General features: G+C 55.4%; 1 protein-coding gene across 1 annotated transcript; it reads right to left on the bottom strand.

The window, feature by feature from the left end:
• Positions 1–205: 205 nt before the first annotated feature.
• On the bottom strand, positions 206–22,012 carry LOC102273976 (myosin-7). Its single transcript, XM_070377456.1, has 40 exons — positions 21,909–22,012; positions 20,692–20,744; positions 20,124–20,332; positions 19,727–19,870; positions 19,080–19,236; positions 18,901–18,928; positions 17,996–18,104; positions 17,814–17,906; positions 17,648–17,711; positions 17,132–17,230; positions 16,790–16,893; positions 16,016–16,154; positions 15,797–15,915; positions 15,533–15,682; positions 15,105–15,275; positions 14,204–14,513; positions 13,870–13,937; positions 13,452–13,539; positions 12,718–12,835; positions 12,450–12,573; positions 12,039–12,175; positions 11,536–11,791; positions 10,693–10,935; positions 10,370–10,546; positions 9,421–9,566; positions 8,238–8,328; positions 7,152–7,541; positions 6,810–6,936; positions 6,536–6,654; positions 5,357–5,553; positions 4,607–4,790; positions 4,265–4,430; positions 4,015–4,139; positions 3,146–3,454; positions 2,716–2,919; positions 2,469–2,594; positions 2,102–2,377; positions 1,100–1,195; positions 865–999; positions 206–338 (listed from the first exon to the last, which is right to left on the bottom strand). Exons 3-40 carry the CDS (start codon positions 20,322–20,324, stop codon positions 321–323), a joined length of 5,808 nt encoding a protein of 1,935 aa, XP_070233557.1. The 5' UTR covers positions 20,325–20,332; positions 20,692–20,744; positions 21,909–22,012; the 3' UTR covers positions 206–320.
• Positions 22,013–24,633: the final 2,621 nt, after the last annotated feature.

Here is a 24,633-nt window from a genome sequence, read left to right as displayed (position 1 = left end):
GAGGGCTGACAGGAGAGGTGTCATCTGCTGAGGAGGTGACAGGAGACCATGGCAGTGCTACACCAAGGATGCTCGGAGCCTCCCAGGCTCCCAGGAGGCCTCCTGGGTGTGGCCTCCTCCCCTGGAGCCCCCCTCCCCGTCCCGTGGTCATGTCCTCGTGTTCCTGTGGCTGGCAGGCTGTGAAGAAGAGTCTAGAGGCAGGATCTCACTTCAAGGAAAATTGCTTTATTCTGCTTCTTCCAAAGGGGCAGCTCTCCAGGCTCCGGGACTGGGAGCTTCAGTTGCACCCTCAGGATGGGGCAGACCAAGATGTGGCACGGCTACTCCTCATTCAAGCCCTTTGGGAAGGAAGCACAGTCCACACTAGCTCCAGAGAGGTGGGTGTTGGGCAGGGATGGGCACTGAGGTGGGGAGTACCACAGTGTGGCCTGAGGGAGGCCCCGAGGTGGTGGGAGATGGGTCCTAGGGGTCAGTGTGGAGGGGAGGGCTCTGGAGGGAAGGGCCCTGGGCTTAGATGGAGGGATGCTGCCTCAACAAGGACAAGGTCCTCTGGGACGTACATCTTAGGTGGGAGTTACAAGACTGAAGGCCTAAAGCAGGTGGAAGAGAAGTGGAAATAGCAGTTGGGGGAAGATGGGACACACTAAATGTGTGTCAATTAGGGTTTCTGCTGACCACCATAGGGCTGGGAATCACAAAATCATTGAAAGTGAGAGCGGGAAGAACCTTAGAAATCATGGAGGACTGAGTTACCTCACCTCTGGGGCTGTGGGGTTCGGGTGCAGTAGTATGTGAAGGGGAGGAATCCTGGTGTGAGGGGCTATGTCTGAGGGGCTGAGGGGTTGCTGCCGTGGGGAAACCCACCTTGGTGCCGATGTCACGGCTCTTGGCCCGCAGCTTGTTGACCTGGGATTCAGCGATGTCCGCCCGTTCCTCTGCCTCGTCCAGCTCGTGCTGCACCTTGCGGAACTTGGACAGGTTGGTGTTGGCCTGTTCCTCCTGTGGGGGTTCAGGGTGATGGGAGGATGAGGTGAGGAGCCAGGGTTATGAGACTGCCTGGTCCCCTCCTCCAGGCCTGGGCCCCAGCAGGATCACTCACCGCCTCCTCAGCCTGGCGCTTGTAGGCCTTGACCTTCAGCTGCAGCTTGTCCACCAGGTCCTGCAGCCGCAGCAGGTTCTTCCTGTCTTCCTCAGTCTGGGGGTCATGGGGAAGGGGGTGGGCAGCAGTGAGTATGGCATGGTCATAAGAAGCAGTATGGCCCTTCCTGCATTCATCGGCTTTACCCTGAAGGTAATATCCTGACCCAATTCAACTTTCTGATCCTCACCAAACACTTGTGTTCTCCTTACAATTTCTTACCAAAAAACATATACATACTTTTAATAGTATGTGCCAAGAAAGAGTCTAGGGAGCTGATGGGCCTCCTGAAATTGTACACAAAATTGTGCATGGGCCTTGTTCTGGAAGTGGGCCCTGGGGGTCCTGGGGCCCCACGGAGGATAAACCCAGCATGAGCTGGCAGGAACTCTGGGACTGCAGGCCTGATGGGACTTCCTGGACTGCTGGGAAATGACATAGACTTGATCTAGGTTAAGGACAAGTATGCATAGAGGGATGGCGACTTTCTGGACTGGAATGGAAACAAAATTTAACTGATAGTCTGATTCTGGAAAACACCGTGAAAGCTAAAGTCTATGCTTCCCAGAGTAACTGAAAAGTTCTGAGATTCACTCCAATGGCTTTGGTGTATTTTGGTGGTGATGATGCCAGGCTAAGATTTGGCTACATATTTGCTTTCTGGTCATCTGTGCTGGGTGAGCTCTGCTGGAGCTCCGGGTGTGTCCTGAAGGGACAGGTTGATGGTGAATGTTGATGGGGAGCTTGAAGGCCAGAAGGCTCAGAGACTGCCCCTGAGCCAGGGGGTATTCAGGGTAAAACAGGGCTGGGCAGAGTAGAAACAGGGTAGCCATAGGCTGTACTCCGGCTCTTTGCCCTCTAAGAGGCTAAGAGAGAACACTTCATCCCTCTGGGGTGGTTGTCACTCTGGCTTCGGGCCATGATGCAGAAGGCCCGGTCCGGGAGCAGCTGCTGGGCCCGCACCTGGTACGTGAGCTCCTTGATGCGCCGCTCGCTCTTCCTCATGCCCTTGACCGACTCCGCATTGCGCTTCTGCTCAGCCTCCAGCTCATTCTCCAGCTCCCGCACCCGGGCTTCCAGCTTCTGTAGCTGCTTCTTGCCGCCCTTGAGGGCGATCTGCTCCGCCTCGTCCAGCCGGTGCTGCAGGTCCTTGATGGTCTGCTCCATGTTCTTCTTCATGCGCTCCAGGTGCGCACTGGTGTCCTGCTCCTTCTTCAGCTCCTCCGCCATCATGGCGGCCTGCACACGGGAGAGAAGTGATACTCGGTCTAAGTCTTCCAGCCCAAGAAAACCCTGGCTTGGTGTAGGCAGGCCAGGCAGGGGGACTCACATCCGTGATGGCCTTCTTGGCCTTCTCCTCGGCATTCCTGCACTCCTGCACCGCCTCCTCCACTTCAGTCTGAAGCTGGGACAGGTCTGCCTCCATCTTCTTCTTCTGGTTGATGAGGCTGGTGTTCTGAGGGTTGGGGTGGGCAGAGCAGGAAAAGCAGCATTGAGCATCCATGCATGTCTCCTGAAACTCACCTGCAGAGACCTGCCTGTGCTCCACTCTAGGACTGCCCTAGGGCGCTGCTCACCTGGGAGTGCAGCAGCTGCACCCGCTCGCTGGTCTCGATCAGCTCCTGCTCCGCCAGCTTCCGGGACCGCTCTGTCTGCTCCACCACAGCCCGCAGCTCCTCCAGCTCGGCCTGCAGCAGGTTGTTACGCCGCTCCACGATGGCGATGTTCTCCTTCAGGTCGTCGTTGGCACGGACAGCGTCGTCCAGCTGGATCTGGGTGTCCTGTGCATCAGGAGAGTTGGCATGAGAGAGGGAGTTGAGCTCAACACATCAGAAGGCTGTTAGCTGAACTGGATGCTGCAGTGAGCCTGTGGTGGTGGCTCGGGCAGGGCCTGTGGGAGGGGTCAGTGATGGCCCAGGGGCAGGAGGGAGCTGGTGCTGTGATGATGGGATGCCACTGCCCCTCTCTGGATGAGGCAACTTCCTGCTTCCAAAAGTCACCGTGTACCTTCAGTAAGCTCTGGAGGCTCTTGACTTGCTTCTGGGCCTCGGCGGCCAAGCGGTTGGCATGGCTGAGCTGGATTTCCATCTCGTTGAGGTCACCCTCCATCTTCTTCTTCACCCGCAGGGCCTCGTTGCGGCTGCGCGTCTCCGCGTCCAGGGAGGTCTGCAGCGAGTCCACCACCCGCAGGTGGTTGCGCTTGGCCTGCTCCATCTCCTCGTCCTTCTCTGCCAGCTTCCGCTCCATCTCTGCCTTGATCTGGTTGAACTCCAGCTGGGCCCGGAGGATCTTGCCCTCCTCGTGTTCCAGGGAGGCCTGGAGGGGGTTGGGAAGAGAAGGTGTGAGGCAGTCAGGGCACAGGATGGGGCCAGGGCGCTGTCCATGAATCGTGAATACAAAGTGAGCTCAAGAGTGGTGTAAGTGGTTCAGTCAAAGAAGCAGGAGGAGGAAGAAGAAAAGAGAACTTGAAAGGAAAAAAAAAAAAGGCCTAAGAGAAGGTGATTCAGGCTCTCACAGAGGAGAGTGAGCTATAAAGACAAAGAAGAAAATGAAGAGAGTGGTGTTGCCAAGGAAACAGAGGCAATCAGGCACAGAATGTAAAAGCTCAAAAGAGGGAGGCAGAGGTGAAAAGAGGGGGAGTGAAACAGGAAATCTTGTCTAAGACGTAATAGGTAAAATGTGTGAAGGGAAGTGAGTGACCGGTTCGTTTGTTCGTTCCACAATATTTGTTGAGTGCCTACTAAGTGTCAGGCACTGTTCTAGGCTCTGAGGGTGGACCCGTGAACAAAAGAACGGGGAGATGAGAACAGGGACCATAGCCTAGTCCTCAGCTTCTTCTCCCACCCCTTGCACCTCCTCCACTTCTGTGTGCGCACCTCGGCCTCCTCCAGGGCCGACTGCAGCTCCAGCTTCTCGGCCTCCAGCTGCTTGCGGACCTTCTCCAGCTCGTGGATGGTCTTGCCACTGGAGCCCAGCTGCTCAGTCAGGTCGGAGATCTCCTCTGTGGGAGGGGTGGGCGGCTCAGTCGGGGGCTGCCTGCTCCAGGGCGGGAAGGCCTCGAGGAGCTGCGGGGCGGCGCCACGTGCGGACCCTCTCTGCCCCGCCCCTCGCGGCCCGCGCCCGCACCCTGCAGATTCTTGTTCTCGCGCTTGAAGGTCTCCAGATGCTCCAGGGACTCCTCGTAGGCGTTCTTGAGCTTGAAGAGCTCGGTGCTGAGGGAGCGCGCCTCCTTCTGCGAGGACTCCAGCTCCGACTGCGACTCCTCGTACTTTTGCTTCCACTCGGCCAGGATCTGCGGGGACCCAACGGACGGAAGAGGCTCAAGGGGCAGCCCCGGCCCCACCTCCGGGACCCAGGTGCCCCTCCTAGGCCCAGCCTCCCCTAGCCTCAGCCTCCTGGGGGGATGTTCCTGACTCCCTCCTGCCGGCCTGCTCTGCCCCCTAGCTGTGGCCCGCAGCCTGGGCCCACCTTGTCGAAGTTCCTCTGCTTCTTGTCCAGGGCGGCGGCGGCCGCATTGGAGCGCTCCACGTCCACCATCAGGTCCTCAATCTCGTTCTGCAGGCGGTGCTTGGTCTTCTCCAGCGAGGAGCACTTGGCGTTGACGGCCTCGACGGCCTCCTCGGCGTCCTGCAGCCGCTGGGCCAGCTTCTTCCTAACCGTGTTGGTGAGGGCCGGGGAGTAGTGGTGGGAGAGGGTGGGAAGGATGGAGGGTGTGGATTTGGACAAGAGGAAACATGGTGAGTCTTGTGGAAAACAGTCTTCGAAAACTCAGAAGTGTTGTTGGGGAAGCCTGAGGACAGGCCCAGGGGCAGAAAACAAGGCAGTTGGAGAGTCTGGGGGACAGGGTGTGAAGACCCACAGCGCCCAGGGGGCCTTCTGTGAGGCAGCCCTCCCACCTTGGCCAGCCTCTAGGCTTGCAGACTTGGAGGACACATGCAGTCCCAGCACCCCCGTTCTCACCTGCCATGGCACCCTGCCCCAGGTGGGTGCACTCTGCCCTCAGACAAACCTTTTGTTCGTCTTATATTCGGATGAGAAACATAACGCGAGCAAAAAGCTTCCCTGAGAGGAGAAGGAGGTGGGGCCGGGGCAGGGTCCTCTGCATTGTCAAAAGCTAGCTAAGCATCCATCCCCGCAGCCGGCCCCAGGGAGCAGTGGGCTGGGCTGCGGCCTGCTGACACAGGGGCCCCTGCCAGAGACAGGCTGCCCGGGACTCACTTGGCCTCCTCCAGCTCCTCCGTCCTCTGGATGGCATCCGTCTCGTACTTGGTCCTCCACTGGGCCACCTCTGAGTTGGCCTTGGACAGGACGCGCTGTAGCTCGGCCTTGGCCTCAGTCTCCTCCTCGTACTGCTCCCGCAGCAGGTCACAGTCATGCCGGGCCGACTGCAGTGCGTGGGCCAGGGCATTCTTCGCCTGGGAGGGGTGGCACCGAGGGGTGGGCTCAGCTTACCCTGTGATGCACTGCTTGTCTCCTCACTCTAATTTCAACATCCTCCCACAGTCTCACCTGTTTCTAAATCCCTGGACCTGGAACAGTTTACCGAGTACTGTTAACAAAGAAAGTCCATACAGGGCCTCACTGTTTACAAAATGCTTTGTGCCCATCCCCCTCATGCTTCTCACGCAGCAGGCTTTATCATCCTCACCGCCATTTTACAGCGGAGGAGATGGAGGCTCAGAGATCTTAGGCAATTTCCCCAAGATCACCAAGCTCTTAAGAGGCAGATTAGGATTTGAGCCCTGACCTTTTTAAAAATTCATATTCTTTCCCCTTTTTAATGAGCCCAGCAAAGTGCTCGAAATAGGATCCAGTTGAGTTTCTTTCTCCAGTTTTCAGATTGCCCTGCAAATCCCAGGACCACTTGTACAGTTCCTGCATCCCATACCTATGCCCAGCCAAGGCCATCACACCTCTCTAGTTTATTTCCTCTCTTCACCTCATTCCCCCCAGCCCCACCTCTTACTCCATGCCCTCCAGAGATGGCTGCAGAAAGGCAGAAGGCCTCTGAATGGGAGGTAGAATTAGGAAGCATATGGTAAAGCCTGGGATTCCCAGGGGGCTCAGTGGTAAAGAATCTGCCTGCTAATGCTGGAGACACAAGTTTGATTACTGGGTCTGGAAGATCCCCTGGAGGAGGGAATGGCAACCCACTCTGGTATTCTTGCCTGAAAAATCCAATGGACAGAGGAGCCTGGTGGGCTACAGTCCATGGTTTTGCAAAGACTGGACTCGACTGTGTGCACACACATACACACGCACATGGTAGGGTCTCGGCATTTTCTTTTTGGAAAATGGGAAAATACTGGGTAGACAGCAAGCCTCATTCTTGGGAAAGAAGTGGTGGATGCAAGGCCAGCCAGTACGCTGGACGAGTGGCCTGACTCTGGGCCTTACCTTAACCTCCTCTTCCAGCTGCCTCTTGAGGTCCTCCAGTTGCTGGGTATAGGTGAGCTTGCCTCGGGTCAGCTGGGAGATCAGCGCCTCCTTCTCATCCAGCTGCCGGGACAGCTCACCTGAAGAGGCACCGAAGCACACTCAACTCTCGAGGGTCAGTTACTCCTCTCTCCTCCACCCCTCCCCTAACCCTCAGGCCCCATTCTCTGGAGAGATGTGTGCATACCCAAGCCTGGACTGGCTCAGGAACTCAGAAGACAAGGGTAGGGCTCACCGTTCTCGGTCTGCAGCTTGGCCCGTTGGCTTGTGAGGTCATTGACAGAACGCTGGGTCTCCTCAGCCTTGCTTCGGTGCTCATTCATTTGGTCCTCTAGGGTCCGGCACATCTTCTCCAGGTTAGCCTGAGACGGGAAGGAGAGTTATACGGTGTATGCAGGGGGCTGATGGGGTGCGAGTGGTGCAATTAAAGGAGCAGGGAAAGAGGAAGGCATAGAGGAAGAGTCCAAGAACAGGGTAGAAGAGGAAAGCAGGAAACTGAACAAGACAGAGGAGATGTGGACAGAAAGCAGAGGCGCGTGGAGGGAATTGGAGGAGAGGAGAGGAGAGCTGGGCCCACCTTGGCCTTGATGATCTGCTCCATGTTGGACGTGACGTCGTCCAGCTCCAGCTTGAACTCACTCTTCTCCTTCTCCAGCTTCTGCTTCACGCGCTGCAGGTTGTCGATCTGCTCGCTCAGCTCAGCCACGCTGTCGGCGTGCTTCTTGCGCAGGGCGGCCGCCGTGGCCTCGTGCTGCAGCGTGGCCTCCTCCAGGTCCCGCCTCATCTTCTGGAACTCAGCCTCGCGCTTCTTGTTCATCTCGATCTGCACGGACGTGGCCCCGCCGGCCTCCTCCAGCCGCTCGCTGATCTCCTCCAGCTCCCGGGACAGGTCTGAGCGCAGCTTCTCCACCTTGGCCCGGGCGGTGCGCTCAGCCTCCAGCTCCTCCTCCAGCTCCTCTATACGTGCCTGGGTGGGACACGGAGGGAGCTCAGACCCAGCCCCTTGGCCCCTCCATTGGAGCCCCCTCCCGGGGCTCTAGAAGGCTCCTGGCTTGTCAGCTTAGTCCCACCAGGGGACAAGTAGAAATAAAAGGATCACCTCAGTGAGATGGTTTGGATAGTTGAGTTAGCCTGCCTTTGGGCCAAAACATGCTACATTCTCTTTATGGGAAGGAAAGTGGTTGCTCTTGAAGAAGGACAAAGGGACCAGTGTTCCAGGGATAGTTTAGGCAGTTTTGTGGCAAAAATAATTGAAGTTGGAATGAGAGAGCCAGGTTCGTCTGACCGGACAGCTAAAGACCCAACACAGTGTCCACTCTAGAGGTAAGAACTGAAGTCACAGCCCAGCTGGGCTGAAGGGGCCTGAAAAGCCATGGGGAACAGCGGAGGACACAGAGATCCAGAGGCTGGCAGTGCGCTCCCCACGGTCACCAGCTACACCAGAGCTGACCTAGGAAGCTAGGATTTCTGTCCCCAGACCGTGAGTGTTTCCAGATCTCTTCCTATGTCATCCTTGGATCAGCCGGCCCTCCTGGAAGTGTTCCACGGGAGATTTGTGATAGCCAGCATCTCCCTTCACAGACACAGAGCCAGTGCCTGTGATGCTGGGCGAGAACGGCGTGGAAGAGGGTTGGGAGGCTGAGGACCAGCCCAGGGGCCTTACCTGAAGCTCCTTGAGCTTCTTCTGCAGCTGACTGCCCAGGGCCTGCTCATCTTCAATTCTCGCATTGAGGGCATTCAGTTCAAAGTCCTTCCTGCGAGGAAGAAGGGACCGTGAGGCAAGGAAGGCTGATCGGGCTTAAGGAGGGGCTGTCAGTGGTTGGAGATGGTAATGAAACAAATGAGGAGCAGGATTTCATGGGAAAAAAAAAAAAAACAAAACCAGCTTCCAGGGCTGCTGTAGGCTCCTTGAAAGTGTAACACCTGCTGGAGGACTGAAGTTCAATGGGAAGTACAACAGGAAGAGCACTGCAGGTGGAGGGACAGGACCTGGGCTCTGAGATGCTCCCTTCTTTGGTCTGTAAAACGAGGGCATTGGACTAGATTGACTCAAAGGCACCTTTTAGCTCTGATGGTCTTTAATTCTCTGTTACTTTGGGCAATTTGGTAACCTTTCCAAGCCTTCCTTTCCTCTTTGGTAAGTGGGGTTAAAGTACCATTCTTAAAAGGTCGTTTGAGGATCAGTGGGATCATACATTCATTCATTCAACAAGTACTGTGCCTGGGGAAGTGTGAAGACTTTCTGGGGAGGCTGTTGATCAGGATGAGTCTCAGAGCCTTTCAGAGTCCTGACCCTAAAGCAACAGAAGATCTTTGATTATCTGAATATGTGCGGCAGACTCACTCTTTGCCAAGTGTGAAATGTGGATCTACACATTTTGGAAGGTCTTGCAATAAGAATTGGAACCACAAGGCCATTAAAGAAGTAGCCAGACCCTGCTCACAAGTGGTGGCTGACCACGTTTCTCTGTGGTCCTCTGGGCTCTCTGTGAAGGACCTGAAAGGACTTTCCTGAGAGGCTTTTGTGTGGAACTTTCCTGTGTGTTATGCAACTGGTCTCCAAAGAGACTTGTGTATAAAGGGGGCGAGTGCCCAGCAGGAAGAGAGGGCTGGAGGGATCCGGGTTAGACTTTTGCCAGGGAGGCCTGCTGGGGCCTGATGTGCATGTCTGGGGGAGGAAAGCTCTCTTCCTGGAGGCTCTGCCCACAGTTTTGCACCCTCTTATGGAGGCTGCATGAGGCTGTTGCCTCTGAGGATGGATCTGTTGAGTCAGCTAGTACTTCCATGCATGGACCAGGATGCTGGGTGGGGGAGGAGGATGGGTGATGGGGCAGGGAACACGCTACTTTTTGAGCCGCTCATCCAGCTGCTGCTTGTCGTTCTCCAGGTCCATGATGCTCTCCTGGGTCAGCTTCAGGTCACCCTCCAGCTTCCGCTTGGCTCGCTCCAGGTCCATTCTCACCTTCTTCTCCTGCTCCAGGGATCCCTCCAGCTGAAGAAGAGAAGGACCAGTGTGACCTTAGGCCAAGTATCCTGACTTGATAATTTAGGAGCTCGTTCTTTCTGGGGTTGAGGGATCCTTAGAGGTGTCAAGACTTGGGAATACTTCCCCAGAATTGGCCAAATGTGGCCAGGGGACTGTGAGAGTGCCTAGCATGGAGGGATGCTCAGTAACTATGATAAATTACTGAATGAATGACTATAGGGTAAAATTCCAAAGCTACTTTCATTTAATCTGCACCCTGTAAGCACCTAGTGGGTTCCAGGCCGTATCCTAGGCACTGCAGATGCAAAACTGAATAAAACCAAGTTCCACCTAAAGGCAGCTTCCAGTCTATGGCTGGGACCAATACTTCAATAATGATAACACAGAGCGATAAAGAATGATTCAGTAGAGATATACTCAAAGGACTACCTATGGGAGCAGTGATCACTGAGGACCAGATCCTGGCTAAAACATAGAAGTCCAAAGATCCTCCTCGAGGATCTTCACAAAATTCCCAAGGAAATTTATCATGTTCTTATGAGATAACCCTCTAAATTCCATGGTTGAACGGAGACATATAGGCTTGAACCTCAAGTGAAATAAAGAAGCCCATCTCTACTGTTGATCACATCAGCAAGGTGAGATACATAACTCTGAATTGATCACCCCTCTCCTTGTCTATTCCCCAGTTCCCTTCTAAAAGTATCAGGAGAGAGAGCACTCTCTAACCCCACATCCCCAAACACACACATGCACACACAGACACTGATGGACTTGGTACATCTAGGCCCTTGTGATAGTCTACTTACATCGTCCACATGCTGTTCCAGCTTGACCTTGGCCTTGGTCAGGGTGTTGACCTTGTCCTCCTCAGCCTGAAGGTCATCCAGGGCCTGCTGGTGGGCCTCTTGCAGAGCTTTCTTCTCCTTGGTCAGCTTGGCAATGATCTCATCCAGCCCAGCCATCTCCTCTGTCAGGTTCTTCACCTGTTGACCAAGAACCCCATCCCCTCTAGGGTCAGACATCACCAACCTGGAGACATCTATGGAGACCTCCAAAGCCAAGGGCCAGGACCACACTCAGGTCCGAGGATCCTGAGACTTGGTCTGGATTCAAAGGGAGCTGCCCTCACCTTGTTCTCTGTTGCGTGCTTCTCCTTCTCCACCTTGGCCAGTGTCAGCTCCAGGTCATCAATGTCCCTCTTGAGCTCAGAGCACTCATCTTCCAGCTTGCGCTTCTTGGCAGTGAGCTCAGCGTTCATCTCCTCCTCGTCCTCCAACCTCTCAGTCATCTCCTTCACCTTTGCCTCCAGCTGGATCTTGTTCTTGATCAGCTGGTCACAGCGTTCTTCTGCATCAGCCAGGTTATCTTGTTCCTGAGGGCAAGGTGCAGAGGGGAAGCTATTCAGTGGATGGGGTGGATGGCAAAAGCATGGAGGGACACGCTCCACCTTCACTGTAAGAGGGCAACCCCAGGATCTCCCCAGCTGAGAAGAACCTCAGAAGGATAGAGAGGGCAGGAGATTTAGGGCAATGTGACAGGAGCACTGAGGAACGAGAGCAGAGAGAAAGGGAACCAGAAGTCTCTTTATCTGGCCCTCTTCCTCTGGTCGCCTCCATCAAAGGGGAAGGAACTGTATTTGTTGATGCCAGCACTTTACATATTTATAGCCTGGTGACATGGGCAACTTTATTCCCTGTCTACAAATGAGGACATGGAGACCCAGAGATAACACATCATTTGCCCAAAGTCAGAGAATTATTAAGCTATGGATCCAGGTTAAATCCTGATGAAAAACCTATATTTTTAAGGTAATGCTTTCTCCCCTTCCCTTTCTTTCTCTAGAGACCTCTGTGGAGGCCTTTGGAAGTGTTAATTCCAGAATCCTCTGCCTATGAGGGCACAGGATGGTGATCCCCCAGGTAGGGAGGTGCAGGGTGTGTGGGAGATGTGGGCAGAGGCCTGAGGGTCTCACCGCCTGCACTTGGAGCTGCAGGTCGTTCTTCTCCTGCAGCAGGGACACCATCTTCTCCTCCAGCTCCTTGCGCCGAGCCTCTGACTTCTCCAGAGCCTCTTTGAGGCGCCCAAACTCCTCCTTCATGAGAGCTATTTCCTTCTCTGTCTCTGCGCTCTTCAGCAGTGGTTTGATCTTGAAATAGAGCTTCATCCAGGGCCAGTTCTTGACCCCCATGAAGGCCCGAATATTCCACTGGATAATCAGCAGGGAGTCTCTGCAGGAGCCGAGTGAGAAGGGCGTTGAGACAGCCTCTTCCCTCCTTCCTGCCCAGAGGCCCTGGCTCCTCCATCCATCCTGCACTGTGACAGCGAGGCACCCCCCGCCCCCACGCCCACCACTGGTGTTTGTAGCTGTGTTGTGGCCCTTTGTCACTTGAAGGTCTAGGGTGCTATTTCTCCTTCCACTGCTCTGAGCCAACCTGGGCCTTGGAGGCCTGAGACCCTCCCTTTAACATCTCTCACCTACGTTCCAGCAGCTTCTTGAACTCCATTCTGGAGAGCACACCTCGGGACTGAGCCTGGATGCGGGTGATGATGCGGCTCAGCCTTTCATCTCGCATCTCCTCCAGCAGCCCCAGCAGGCCCGCCTTGAAGAACACCTGCAGGGAAGTTGTGTGTGGACATGACTGGACAGGCAGGAGGGGGATGAAGAGGGGCTTATCTTAGGGAGGGTAACAAGGCCGGGAAGAACTGGAGGAAGGACGTCAGTGGCAGCTGGAGCTAGAATGGGGGAGCAGGGCTGTCTGGTCCATGGGGAGGGCTAGCACGTGGTTCAGTAATGCTTGTGAGATGGTTGGTAAAAGGCAAGGAGCCATAAAGTAAAAGGACAAGAGAGGTCTCCTTGTAGTCAGTTTGTTTCCTCCTTTTCTTTACCTTGGTGTGGCCGAACTTATACTGGTTGTGGTCAATGTCCAGGGAGCCCAGCAACTTCTCTGCCCCTTTCCTGCTGTCAATGAACTGGCCCTCGGGGATGGCTGCTGGGTTCAGGATTCGATACCTGGGAGGGAGGTGCCCCATGTCACCTATGTTCTGCAGTGATCGGCTCTGCCCACAGAATCCAAGGCCACTCGCAGTTTCTGCGTCCTGCCAAGGCTGCCCAGGCTCCCCCTGTTCCCTGAGCCCTACAGCACCCGGTACCCACCTCTGCCGGAAGTCCCCGTAGAGGATGCGGTTGGGGAAGCCCTTCCTGCAGATGCGGATGCCCTCCAGCACGCCGTTGCAGCGCAGCTGGTGCATGACCAGGGGGTTGTCTATCACCCCTGCGGCAGGAGGGAAGGGAGAGGAGTGTGTGGGGAGAGCATGGGGCTAAGAGCTGAGGGTTCTGGGTTCTGATCTTGGCTCTGTCACAGACTGGCCTGTAACCTTAGCAAGTCAGTATTTTTTTTTCTTGCTATAAATTTTGAGAGTAACCAAAAGTCTTTCACAGTCCTTATTTTATATGGTTTATGCCTATTTTCATAGGTGGTAGCCAGGGCCAATATAGACCATTTTCTAAGCCCTGGTTAGGTTAAGGGACTTGATCAAGGTCACTGAACTTAGCAGAGCCAGGCACCCGAACCCAGACACCTGAACTCCTCCATCTCCTTTTGATTCAGAAAGGGAAAAACAATCCTTACATGTCTCATCAGAGGCTGTAAGGCACTTAGGAGGGAGTGTCCATCAAAGTAGTTACACATTACCCTGAGCTACATGTTCTAAATGGAGGGCAGCACTGGGGCCAGGGTGGGAGGCTGTCTGTGAGCCTCTCTGGGGAATAGGAGGGGAAGAATGTGATCTGGAAATCTCCGAGGTGGGAGCTCAAGAGGTGATCTAAAAGACCCTGACCTTGGGGCAGTGCATCTCAGCAGTGGGCTGGGCCTGGCTTCTTGGGCTCACCTGGAGACTTTGTCTCATTGGGGATGATGCACCGCACGAAGTGGGGGTGTGTGGAGCGCAAGTTGGTCATCAGCTTGTTCAGATTCTCCTGTGGCCCAGAACCCAAGAGGGACAAGTTAAGAAAGTGAAAGAGAAGTAAGAAAGGGAGCAGAGCGGAAGGAAAGGAAAGAGAGAAGGCAAGGAGCTGGAGAGTGAAGGAGGGCTAGGGTAAGACACGGAGGAGGAGATAGTGGGAGGCGGAAGGGATAAAGAAGCCAGGGGAGATGAGAAAGGAGCAAGAGCCGAGGCCAGCAGATACAGGGGAGAGAAGACAGGGCGCAGACGGTCAGGAAGGGCCTGAGAAGACTGAGTGGGAGGAGTCAGGGCTGAGCCAAGCAGGGGACAAGCAGGGCTGGGGTGGCGCTGATCACACACTCACCCTGTGCAGAGCTGACACGGTCTGAAAGGATGAGCCTTTCTTGGCCTTGCCTTTGCCCTTCTCAATAGCTGTGGAAGAGAGAGTCAAGTAAAGGGGACGAGAAGGCATGTGCAGAGTCAGGGCAGCGGGTGAGGAATCCCACCCTCTCCCCACATTTGGTTGCAGGCCATGATCTTCACTGTGGCTGCTCCAACTTCTCCACCCAATTCTCTCACTGCATCTGTAAACCCTGGGGCCCAGCCCAACATGGAAGTGGTGGGGGGCTAGCCCTTGACCTGCCTCAGAACCACAGTAGAAACCTGCTCCCGGTCCCTGGGTCCCAGTCTCCACTTACGTGTGTCAAACCCAGCATAGTTGGCAAAGAGGCTGCTGAGCATCTTGAGGGAAGACTTCTTGTACAAGTCCACCACCGTCTCATTGAGCGGGTCTTTGTTTTTCTGCAGCCAGCCTATGATGTTGTAGTCCACCGTGCCGGCGTAGTGGATCAGGGAGAAGTGGGCTTCCGGCTTCCCCTTGATGTTGCGTGGCTTCTGGAAGTTGCTGGACTTGCCCAGGTGGTTGTCGAACAGTTTGGCCTTGAAGGTCATGTCGGTGGCCTTGGGGAACATGCACTCCTCCTCCAGGATGGACATGATGCCCATAGGCTGAGGGTAGAGGGGAGAGCGTCACTGAGCCTGCTTCAAGCAGATGGAGATGGACCCTGCCTGCTCTAGTGTCGATGGAGATGCCCCTTTGGCTATTAGCTGATACTTCAGCTCTGAGCAGTTACCTATTGACTGGCACCTGTTCAACCTTCCCAAGGTGGCACTTTGATTTCAAAGGGACCTTTGTGAAAGTCTGGGAACATGGACGCTGTAGGTGCTTTACACCCTACTCCATTGCCCAGATCCCTGAGATGTTGCCGTTGAAAAGAAGTGCTCTCTTATGCTTCCCCATGCCACCCTCAGACTTCCTGCTCCTTGATGGGTAAACCAGGGTCGCTAAACACACTGCTGTGGGAGGCCATCCCTGAAGTGCCCATCCTCTGCGCATCCACTCTCAAGCTTTGGAACTCAGCTCTCCAGGACCACCCTGTCCTGGGTGGCCGGGATAGCACAAGGCTCTGGAAACTAGGGCTTGGGATTCTTCTGTTAGCTAGATCACGATGCCCAGAAGGGTGGGGCGGCCATTCTTCTGGGGCGTTCATGTGTGTGGGGCGTGAATGGAGAGTTCAGGCAGAGGGCCCGAGGCTGCACCTTCTCGATGAGATCGATGCAGGCCTGCAGGTCCATGCCGAAGTCGATGAACTCCCACTCGATGCCCTCCTTCTTGTACTCCTCCTGCTCCAGCACGAACATGTGGTGGTTGAAGAACTGCTGCAGTTTCTCATTGGTGAAGTTGATGCAGAGCTGCTCGAAGCTGTTGAACTGCAGGGTGGGGATGGGGAGGAGTGGGTCAGGCAGGCAGGGGTCTGTGGCCCGAGGGGTCAGCCCAGGGCTGCGTCCAGCCTGGCAATGGGTGTGGCTGGCTTCTCTCCGGTCAGGGCAGGGAGGGAGTGCCCCCTGAAGACACGTGGCTGTCTCCACCCCTGGGGAGCCCACGGCCTTCCCCAGGGCTTGGCCAACGGCGGCTGCCTGTGAACCAGTGAGTTCCTGTTCTCCCAGACCCTAGGCTCCCCACTCACGTCAAAGATCTCGAAGCCGGCAATGTCCAGGACACCTATGAAGTACTGGCGAGGCTGCTTGGTCTCCAGGGTGGCGTTGATCCGTGTCACCATCCAGTTGAACATCCTCTCATATACAGCCTTGGCCAGCGCCCCTTTGGCATACACCACCTGGAAGGTGGGGGAGAAACCCGAATGAGGGAGTGGTGGGAAGAGTAAATTGCAAAGCTCCCACGGCTGCACCGGGCCAGCCCCTCTGCCATTTAACATCTGAAGATGACCCACCTGCTGGACATTCTGCCCCTTGGTGACGTACTCGTTGCCCACCTTCACCCGAGGGTGGCACAGCCCCTTGAGCAGGTCAGCCGAGTTCAGCCCCATGAGGTAGGCGGACTTGTCGGCCTCTGGAAGGAAAGGGCGGATGGGAGAATTGGAAAAGGGATGCCTCCTCCCAGACGAAGGCTTCATGGCTCCATAGCTGCTCCCTGCACCCCTGGCTCCCACCTTCGGTGCCGTCAGGCTCGGCCTGCTCCTCTCGCTGCTTCAGTTTGAACTTCATGTTTCCAAAGTGCATGATGGCGCCCGTCAGCTTGTACATGGAGTTCTTCTCCTCTGTAGTGAAGCCCAGCACGTCAAAGGCATTCTGTAGACAGGACCCGTGGTGGTGGACCCCAGAAAAGGGAATAAGGAAGGTAAATGAGACCCCTCTGCAGTTGAGCGAGATCTTATCTCCTGAATCTCTGTGGGTGCTGAGACTCCCATCCCCAGTGGGGAACCCCAAAACTAAGCTGGGAAGTATAATAGCCGGGTGGGTGTGGACTGCCTTGGCCGGGTGTCAGCATTTAGGCTGTTCTCTGGAGCTGCTCTGGGTGACCCACTCACGTTTCCTACCACTGTCCCTCTTCTAGGCCCTTCCCTTACATCCATGCCTGGATCTCTCATGTGTCTATACCTGTTCTTCACCTATCAGCCTGCTCTGGCCCCACGGCAGCTGCATGACCACCACCCGCCCCTTTCCCTTAGTAATGCTTTGTTTTTTGGCTTGTCTGTTTCTTTTCTCTGTCCATGGCTTTCAACCCTCTGGTTTGATTGAAAATACCAGTCACTGTCTAATCTCACCTGTATCCCAGCACACCCAGGTCACAGGACACATTCTGGCCCTCACAAAGGAACAACAGACAGCCAGGGTCTTAGCTCGATTTCTGGGCCAGGGAACTGGACCCATTTGCCCCTCACCACCAATCCCCTTGCCTCTCAGCTGGGTCCTCACATACTTACATCAGTGGCCATGAGCTCTTCAGCGTCATCAATTGAGGCCACAGTGGTCTCTCCTTGGGAGATGAATGCATAGTCATAGGGGTTGTTGGTGATCAGCAGCATGTCTGGGGGGTGGGGGGAGAGACGTTAGAATGGGGGCACAAACCCCTGGCCCTCCCTGGGGCTATCTGCCATGACACATGACCTGCAAAAGAGCATATGACAAGGCTTAATGGGGTCCTGCATCCCACAGAACTGAATCCAGCAGTGCGATAAACCCAGGGCCTGTCAACAAGCAGCTGCAAGTGGAGGGGACCAGGTTGCCATGGAAATAGTTGGTCTCAATTGGTAGCTGTGACTCACCCAGCAGCTCAGGCTTTTTGTTGGACAGGATTTGGTAGAAAATGTGATAATCTCTCTCTGCTTTCAGCTGGAAAATAACTCTGGATTTTTCCAGAAGGTCTGTGAATAGGAGGGGAGAAGAAAGAGAAGAAGAAAAAGTTAGGGTTTAAGTATAAGGAAATAGAGAAAAAGGAATGATAAATGTAGAGAACAAGACAGAGGGAAAGGGAGAGACAAGAGAGGGAGAGAAATGCACCCACAGACGCACAGAGATCACACACAGATATAGAGACGGAGACGGAGTCCCAGGAGCAGAGGAAGGTCCCAGAGAAAGACACACAGACAAGCAGAGACAGAGATGGAGACAGACCAGAGGAAGTCTCAAAAGGAGAGGAATATGTAGACCTAGAGACACAGAGACAGGGAGAGAGGAAGAGAGCCTGAGGGGCAGAGCTGTCCAGTGACACAAGAGAGAGATGGAGACAGTTAGAGTGAGGGCAGGGTCAGGATGAGCCCTAGCAGATCTGTGACACTCACAGGTCTCGATGTCTGCAGAAGCCAACTTTCCGGTCGCCCCAAAATGGATTCGAATGAATTTCCCCTGGAGACATGGAGAAAAATGGTGATGAGTTGAGGGAGAGCTCCTGTTTGACACATCCCTTGACCAACCCAAATCCCAAGTCCAAAGGCAGGGCCCACTCACGAAGCGGGAGGAGTTGTCGTTCCTGACGGTCTTGGCGTTGCCAAAGGCCTCCAGGGCGGGGTTGGCCTGGATGATCTGGTCCTCCAGGGTGCCCTGCGGAGGTCAAGAAGGATGGCAGGTGAGAGGCCTCCTCCTCCTCCTCCCTTTCTGCGGTACAGGCCCTTGGAGGACAGTAGGCCTACCTTGCCTGTGGCCTGCTCCTTTTTGCTGCGGTCGCCAATGGCGGCAATGACCGCGAAGTATTGGATGACTCTCTTGGTGTTGACCGTCTTCCCTGCCCCGGATTCTCCGCTGTTGGGACAGTCGGGCTTATTAGGCAGTGAACAAACATTATTTGAGACCACAAGCCTCGAGTCAGGAGAGCTTTATTTGGCAGGGGGAGCCCTGCAGCAGGAAGCCACCAGATAATATGCATCCCAGCCACAAAGCTGTGCTCTGACATACACAGGGTCAAGGGTAGCAACTAGGAAAGATGTGCTAGAAGAAGCGGATTTGGGCAGGTGGGAGACCGGAATTTGATCTTTGAGTTGGGAAGATCCCCTGGAGGAAGGTATGGCAACCCACTCCAGTATTCTTGCCTGGAGAATCCCCATGGACAGAAGAGCCTGGTGGGCTACAGTCCTTGGGGTTGCAAAGAGTCATACACAACTGAGCGACTATGCACAGCTCAATATGGTCTTGGCTGGGCAAGGTCAATTAAAGGAGATGGGCCCAGGCCATTTTGGAAAAGAATGGGTGGGGCTGGAAGAATGGGGAGGGTTTCTGAAGGGAAAAATGAAGGAAAATGAAGAGGGGAAGAAGACATGGTGTTCCCAGGCTTATGGATAGATGCGTGATGAGTTAGAGGGGCATGAGTAAAGAAGATGGGAGAGGAAAAATAAGAGGGATGGGGAGGAGAAAGGAAGGAGAGGAGAAAGGAAGGGGAGGAGCAAGGAGAAGGCCAGGGTCAAGGCCAGAGAAGACATCAGAGCTGGCACCAGAAGGTGGAGGGAAAAAGAACTGGGGGTCTGTGTGTGGGGGCTTGGGTCCTGATGGGGGGGTGGGCTCAAGGAGATTGTGGAAGGGAACAGGAAGTAGCCACACTCACGTAATCAGGATGGACTGGTTTTCTCTGTCTGTGGGGAGAAGATGGGGAGGACAAGTCAGGAGTTGCACAGGATGCTTTGTCATCTCCCCACCCTGCCCCAGCTCCCTGCATCTCTCCCAGAGGCCTGAACCCCTCGGGAGGAGGGGCCCTCAAGAAACCCTTCACTTGGGGCCTGTCACCTGTCAGCATGTACTGGTAGGCATTGTCGGAGATGGAGAAGATGTGGGGCGGCGCCTCGCTCCTCTTCTTGCCCCGGTAGGCGGCTACTACCTCGGCATTGTACACCGGCAGCCACTTGTAGGGGTTGATGGTGACGCAGAAGAGGCCCGAGTAGGTCTAGGGGAGGAAAAGAAGTGAGTTGCCAATGATGAAGTGGGAGGGGTGGCAGTTTTTGGAGTTAGAGAAAGGTCTTAGGAGAGGGAGAGAAAGGAAACTGTATGAACGCAGTCCATCTGAGCAGTCCCAGCCCTCAGGTCATTAGAGCTGCACCCCCAGGTAGTGCTAGTGGTGAAGAATCCACCTGCTAAGCAGGAGACATGAGTTTGATCCCTGGGTTGGAAAGATCCCCTGGAGAAGGAAATGGCAACCCACTCCAGTATTCTTGCCTGGGAAATCCCATGGACAGAGAACCCTGGTGGGCAACAGCCCATAGGCTCACAAAGAACCAGACATGACTGAAGCAGCTTAGCATGCACAAGGATGCAGGGATTATGACAGAGTGAAGTACTGCCTGGGCACAAAGGACAGACACACTGGGCTCCAGGAGGTGGACATGCACGGAGCAGGAAGCCACTAGATTCAGAGGGATGCCCGGGGGTGCACTCACATAGATCATCCAGGAGGCGTAGCGCTCCTTGAGGTTGTAAAGCACTGCAGGCTCGTGCAGGAAGGTCAGCATGGCCATGTCCTCGATCTTGTCGAACTTGGGTGGGTTTTGCTGCAACACCTGGTCCTCCTTCACGGTCACTGTCTGCAACAGCCCACGGACAGGGATGGGAGTTAGGCAGGTTATACAAGAACCGTGTTCATGAGAAAAGAATCCAGGGTCCCAGAGAAGATAGACAGGATGTTGGGGATGAGAAGGGCTATTTGGAGACAGTACATCCCTACCCAGAGGAAGGGAGAACCAGGACTATGTGGGGTACATCCTGGTGGCACCCGCCAGGCACCCCAGGCGTGGGGGGGCATCCAAGGTGGCCTCTCACGCTGGCCCCGCCACCCACCTTGCCATGTTCTGTCTCGGCGGTGACTTTGCCACCCTCTCGAGACAAAATTGTGGCCTTGACAAACTCCTCTTTGTCATCAGGCACAAAGACGTCCTTCTTGAGGTCGAAAGGCCTGGTCTGGGCTTCCAGCCGCTCCTTCTCTGACTTGCGCAGGTAGGGGGCGGCCTCCCCAAACGCGGCCATCTCCGCGTCCACCATGGCTGCGGCTGCAAAGGGAGGGAGAAGAAGCTGACTGCCCTCCCCTCCACTCTTCTCCCCTGCAGCAGGAGCCCCAAAGCCTAACACAGTGCTCAGGGGTCAGCAGGGGTCACCAAGAGTCCCTCATTCCTTCAGCTCATCTCCTAGCCCTAGCAAATCTATTGGGGCAGAGGCGGAGGCTAACTTGGTCCAGCCTGGGGGGTTCTGGGAGCAGGAAGCTAACTATACACACTACGCACATCTCTGAACCTCTTCACTACCTGACTCCTTCACTAATCACAGGTAAGAACTCCTGGCCACCAGGCCGTGCTCCCTAAGGCGAGGCAGAAACTAGAGTTGTGTGTCTTCTCAGATCGGCTCTCCTTACCTTGGCTTCTCAAACGCGCCTTCGAGAGGAAAGGGGCTCAAGGTGGCAGGGGCCTGGAGAGAAGGAAGGTTGGTCAGGGCTGTGTCCCTGCCTCACCCAGTCCCGCCCTTCAGCACCCCTCCGCCCCAAGGCCTGAACAGGGGTGGAGGTGATGGTGGGCTTCTCTGGTCCCGCTCTTTCTCTCGCTTTTCCTACCCAGGTTCTTGATGTCACCTCAGTGAGCCCCTCACTCCTCACTCCTGGCCGATGGCCCTGCCCTGGCCTCCCCCGTCTAGTGAGCCTTGCCTTTTTGAGCCACCTGACATTCAACCAGTGATCACACGGTTGGGGCTTTATAGCCTACAGAGCATTTTTATGCCAGTCCTCCTCCTCAGTCCTCACCCCATTCTACAGAGGAGGAAATCTAGGTTCATGAGCTTGCTTGTCCAAAAACACATCACAGTAAGTGGTGGAGCCAGGACTTGAACCCAAGTCTCACGACTCCGGAGCCAGTTCTCATCCATCCTGTCCCCATTCTATGGTCAGTTGTGGTGGACGTTGTTAGAGAGGAGCCCCCGTGGGCATCTTATGGACACACCCATGGCACAGCTGAACACGCTCCACGACAGACATGGGAGAGCTGTACATTCAGTCTGTGCCCAGCACAGAGACCGTGTCAAGGGTACGAAGACAGGACACCATGTTCCTGTGCCCGGGAGCAACTTTTGCAGGGAGGACACATACTCCCACCGGCTTGACTCCCGGCTGCGCACACGAGCCATTCTGTGTATGTGAATGTGGGTAGTTACCCAGTGCAAACCTCACAGAACTAGCTTTTACACACAAACTTCTGAAATAATTGTTCTCTGCCATCCTCTTGCCGCTTCCTGCTTGTCCTCGGGCCTGATCATAAACTCATCTCTCAGTTGATATTTCTGTGTCTCAGGCAGTGAGGCACACAGCCTCCCTCACCAAACATTCAGACACACACACACACACACACACACACATACTTCTGGTCTCACATTTGCAGTCAGACCCAGACATCTCCCCCTGTAACTCATGACCCCCCTTTCCCCTGGCACGTACACACATGTCTAGACCTGCCCGTGTGTGCTCCGTGACCAGACCTGACGCTTTGCATGAAGCCCTGAATGTAGTGTGCTGTTCCTAGAGGAGCCCCTTCCTAAACCTGGGCCCCTTATCCCAGAGGAGGGCCGCCAGCTCCCAGCCCCTACCTGAGAGCAGCAAGGAGAGAAGACTGGAGCGCAGGAGAGAGCTGTGGAGCCGACCTGGCCAGGCGGGGGCTGTATATATGGGGAAGCAGGGCACCCCCACCCCCACCTGCACCCAGTCCCCAGCCGGATTTAGAAAGGACTGTTGTCACTAGAAGCATTTCCCCCAGGCTCCCCCCTCCTTTCCCAAACCGTGCTCCCCTCCCCCCCCTCCAGCTAGGAAACAATTGGAAGTGGTCGTCATTGTTATGGCATGGAGTGAGCAGGGTCTGATTCCAGGGGGCGGGGAGGGCTCCAAGTACAGCCAAAATATCTCCCAGGCCAGGCCTCACATTCCACAGCTGGAGGGAGGGGGAACTGACCACGACCACCATGACCTCAGGCAGGCTGTCCCCCCACCTCCACGCCCTCTTGGACTATTGCCCTCGGGGCCCCTGCCCCCAGGACCAGCCTGGTCCCTTGCATGGTGCCCTTTCTGCTCCCTGGCCTGGGTCCTGCACTCAACTGTGAGATGGGATGGGGTGAGAACGAGCAACCCCAGAGCAGAGTTGGACCCAGGGTAGGGGCTAGGTGGGGGCAGCTGGAAGGAGGCTTCCCAGCCAAATGGCAAGTCGTACGACCAGGGAGCTTAGAGATGGGGCCTCTGGCTCAGGCACTGATTTCCTTGGACAGCCAGGCAGCGTGTGAGGTCACTGAGCCTCAGAGCCAGACAGGCCTTAGTGATGGGTCCAAGTCCTTCACTTCATGGGGAGAGGAAAAGCCTTCTCTGAGATCATGCAGCCAGTCAGGGCAGCAAGATTCAAGGAGGATGGGGAGCAGCTCAGGAGATGGGGATGGAGCCCAGCCTGGGGAAGGAGCCTGAGAAAGAGGGCTGGGGGTCCGAGCAGCCCAGGATGCTGCTGTGTGCGGAGGGCTGTGTGTGGAGGGCTGGCTCTGGATGTCTTTGGTTGGAGCCTTTTGCCTGTTTTCCTAGCCCAGACCACAGGCACTAAATGCCCCACCTCAGGGCCTAGACAACACAGCTGCTGTGATCTAGGAGGGGCTGTGCCTGCCTGCACCCCGCTTGTGTTCTGTAGGGGTGACCTCTCTCCAGCTCTGGTGAGATTAGTGTTCAGGCAAGGTGGGTAGAGGGACTGGAAAGATCTCCCACTTTCCTGAGGGCCTGAGGAGCACTCACAGAGGAGGGGAGCAAAGGGAGTTGGGGCTCAGCCCGTGAGCACAGAACACAGCCGATGCCACGCTCCTCCAGTGTTTAAGCTTCACTGGCTCCGTGTCCAGGCAACCACTGCGTGGTCTGGTTTGAAGCTCCCCCTCCTTCCCAGTCACAACTCTTCAGCGCATGCGGACTGATCCATCTGATTACTGTGCGCTTGGAAGGAGAGCTGCAGGCAGGGGGATGGGGCGCAGATGCACTTTGAAGGTGCGGTGGGTGCAGCAGGGAAGGGCGATCCAGGTGGGGGCCTCGGTGGGGGCTGCCTGGTAACCACGACTCAGTCTGGGCGGCATTAGTTGGGCTATGGGAGGCCGACCATGAAACGCAGGGGCTGTGCAGCCAGTGCAGCGCAGCTCCCAGGTGCCAAGGTGTGCAGCCGCTGAGGCAGCCCCTACAGGCACTGCTCAGCAGAACAAACTCTGAGGGTCCCGACCAGGCCTTGCCAGGTGCTGAGGGATTAGGTCCACTGGTAGGGACCTCAGGGACTGGCCACGAAGGGCAGAGTTTCTTTTTATCCACCCCCTCGAGCTTTCTAAGCGAAAGTGGCTGCCCCTCCCTGAGTTCCCAGGGCTCAGATACAGATGCAGGCAACTGAGATTCACAAAGGATGCTTGGGAGCCAGCTGAGCCATTTTAAAGCCAGTGTCTTCATCACGGGCCAGCATCTGTGGTGTGGAACTGGGAAGCCTTTTCTACAGTTAGTAAATCAATGGTACTTTGTTCCCCTCCTGTTGAGTTGGGGGGATCCGGTCTACTGGTGTTACAGTGTTACTCTTCTCAAGAGAGCTTATGAAGAGGGAAAGAGAACTCGCGGGTCTCTAGGCTTGCTGCCCCAGTGCCCCAGTTTGAAGCCAGATTGGAGGGTCTGACATCCTTAAATATCCCCACTCTTTCTTCAGCCCTCTGGCACCTACACTTAGCTCCATCTGGATTCTCTTCCTTCTATTCGCTACAGTTTGAAGACCACAGCTTTGCTGACTCCTTCATTCAACTAGTGTTTATTGAACACCTACGTGCCAGGCATTATTTCAGTCGATCAGGATGTGACAGTGACCAATATAAAGATCCTTCCTCCGCACAGCTCTACTCAACTGTTTGAAGACGTGAAATCCAGGCCTGAACTTAGAGCCAGTGCCTTTGCTCACATGCACATTCCTGGTGGGAGGAGTGAGGGGCCAGGGGCCCCCTGTGTGGGGGTGCATGGGGAGAGTGCAGGGTGTGTTAGAGTGATAGCAGATAAGACAAAGAAGAGCAGAGCAAAATGCTATAAATAAAGAGGGGCTGGAGGGCGGACAGCTTCACCAAGGTAGACCAAATAAGGCCTGGAGTGGAAGGAAGGTAATCTGCCTCCCCTGCCCTCCCCTCCCCAGCATTGTGACTGCTTTGTCTGGGCTCTGTCACCACCCTGATCAAGTGTCAGGCCCAAGCAGGGGCCATTTGCTGTGAACATGCCAGCGGGAGTTCAGAGGAAAAGTTGCTAAAATTACTACCAGGAATGGGAGGAGGAGGGGCGCAG

The sequence above is a fragment of the Bos mutus genome, chromosome 10, assembly GCF_027580195.1.
Source record: "Bos mutus isolate GX-2022 chromosome 10, NWIPB_WYAK_1.1, whole genome shotgun sequence".
NCBI classification, from domain to species: Eukaryota; Metazoa; Chordata; class Mammalia; order Artiodactyla; family Bovidae; genus Bos; species Bos mutus.
Note: the sequence above shows the minus strand (reverse complement) of the source record. Positions and strands in the feature narration are given on the sequence as shown.

Bases quoted from the DNA above. Each gene is read 5' to 3' on its own strand.
- LOC102273976 (XM_070377456.1), bottom strand. From the start codon at position 20,324: ATGGTGGACGCGGAGATGGCCGCGTTTGGGGAGGCCGCCCCCTACCTG. The intron at 18,105-18,900 runs GTGAGTGTGGCT...CTGTCCCAACAG, and splicing joins AACCAGTCCATCCTGATTAC to CGGAGAATCCGGGGCAGGGA. The intron at 1,196-2,101 runs GTGCGGGCCCAG...CATGACCCCCAG, and splicing joins TCAAGGAGCTCACGTACCAG to ACTGAGGAAGACAGGAAGAA.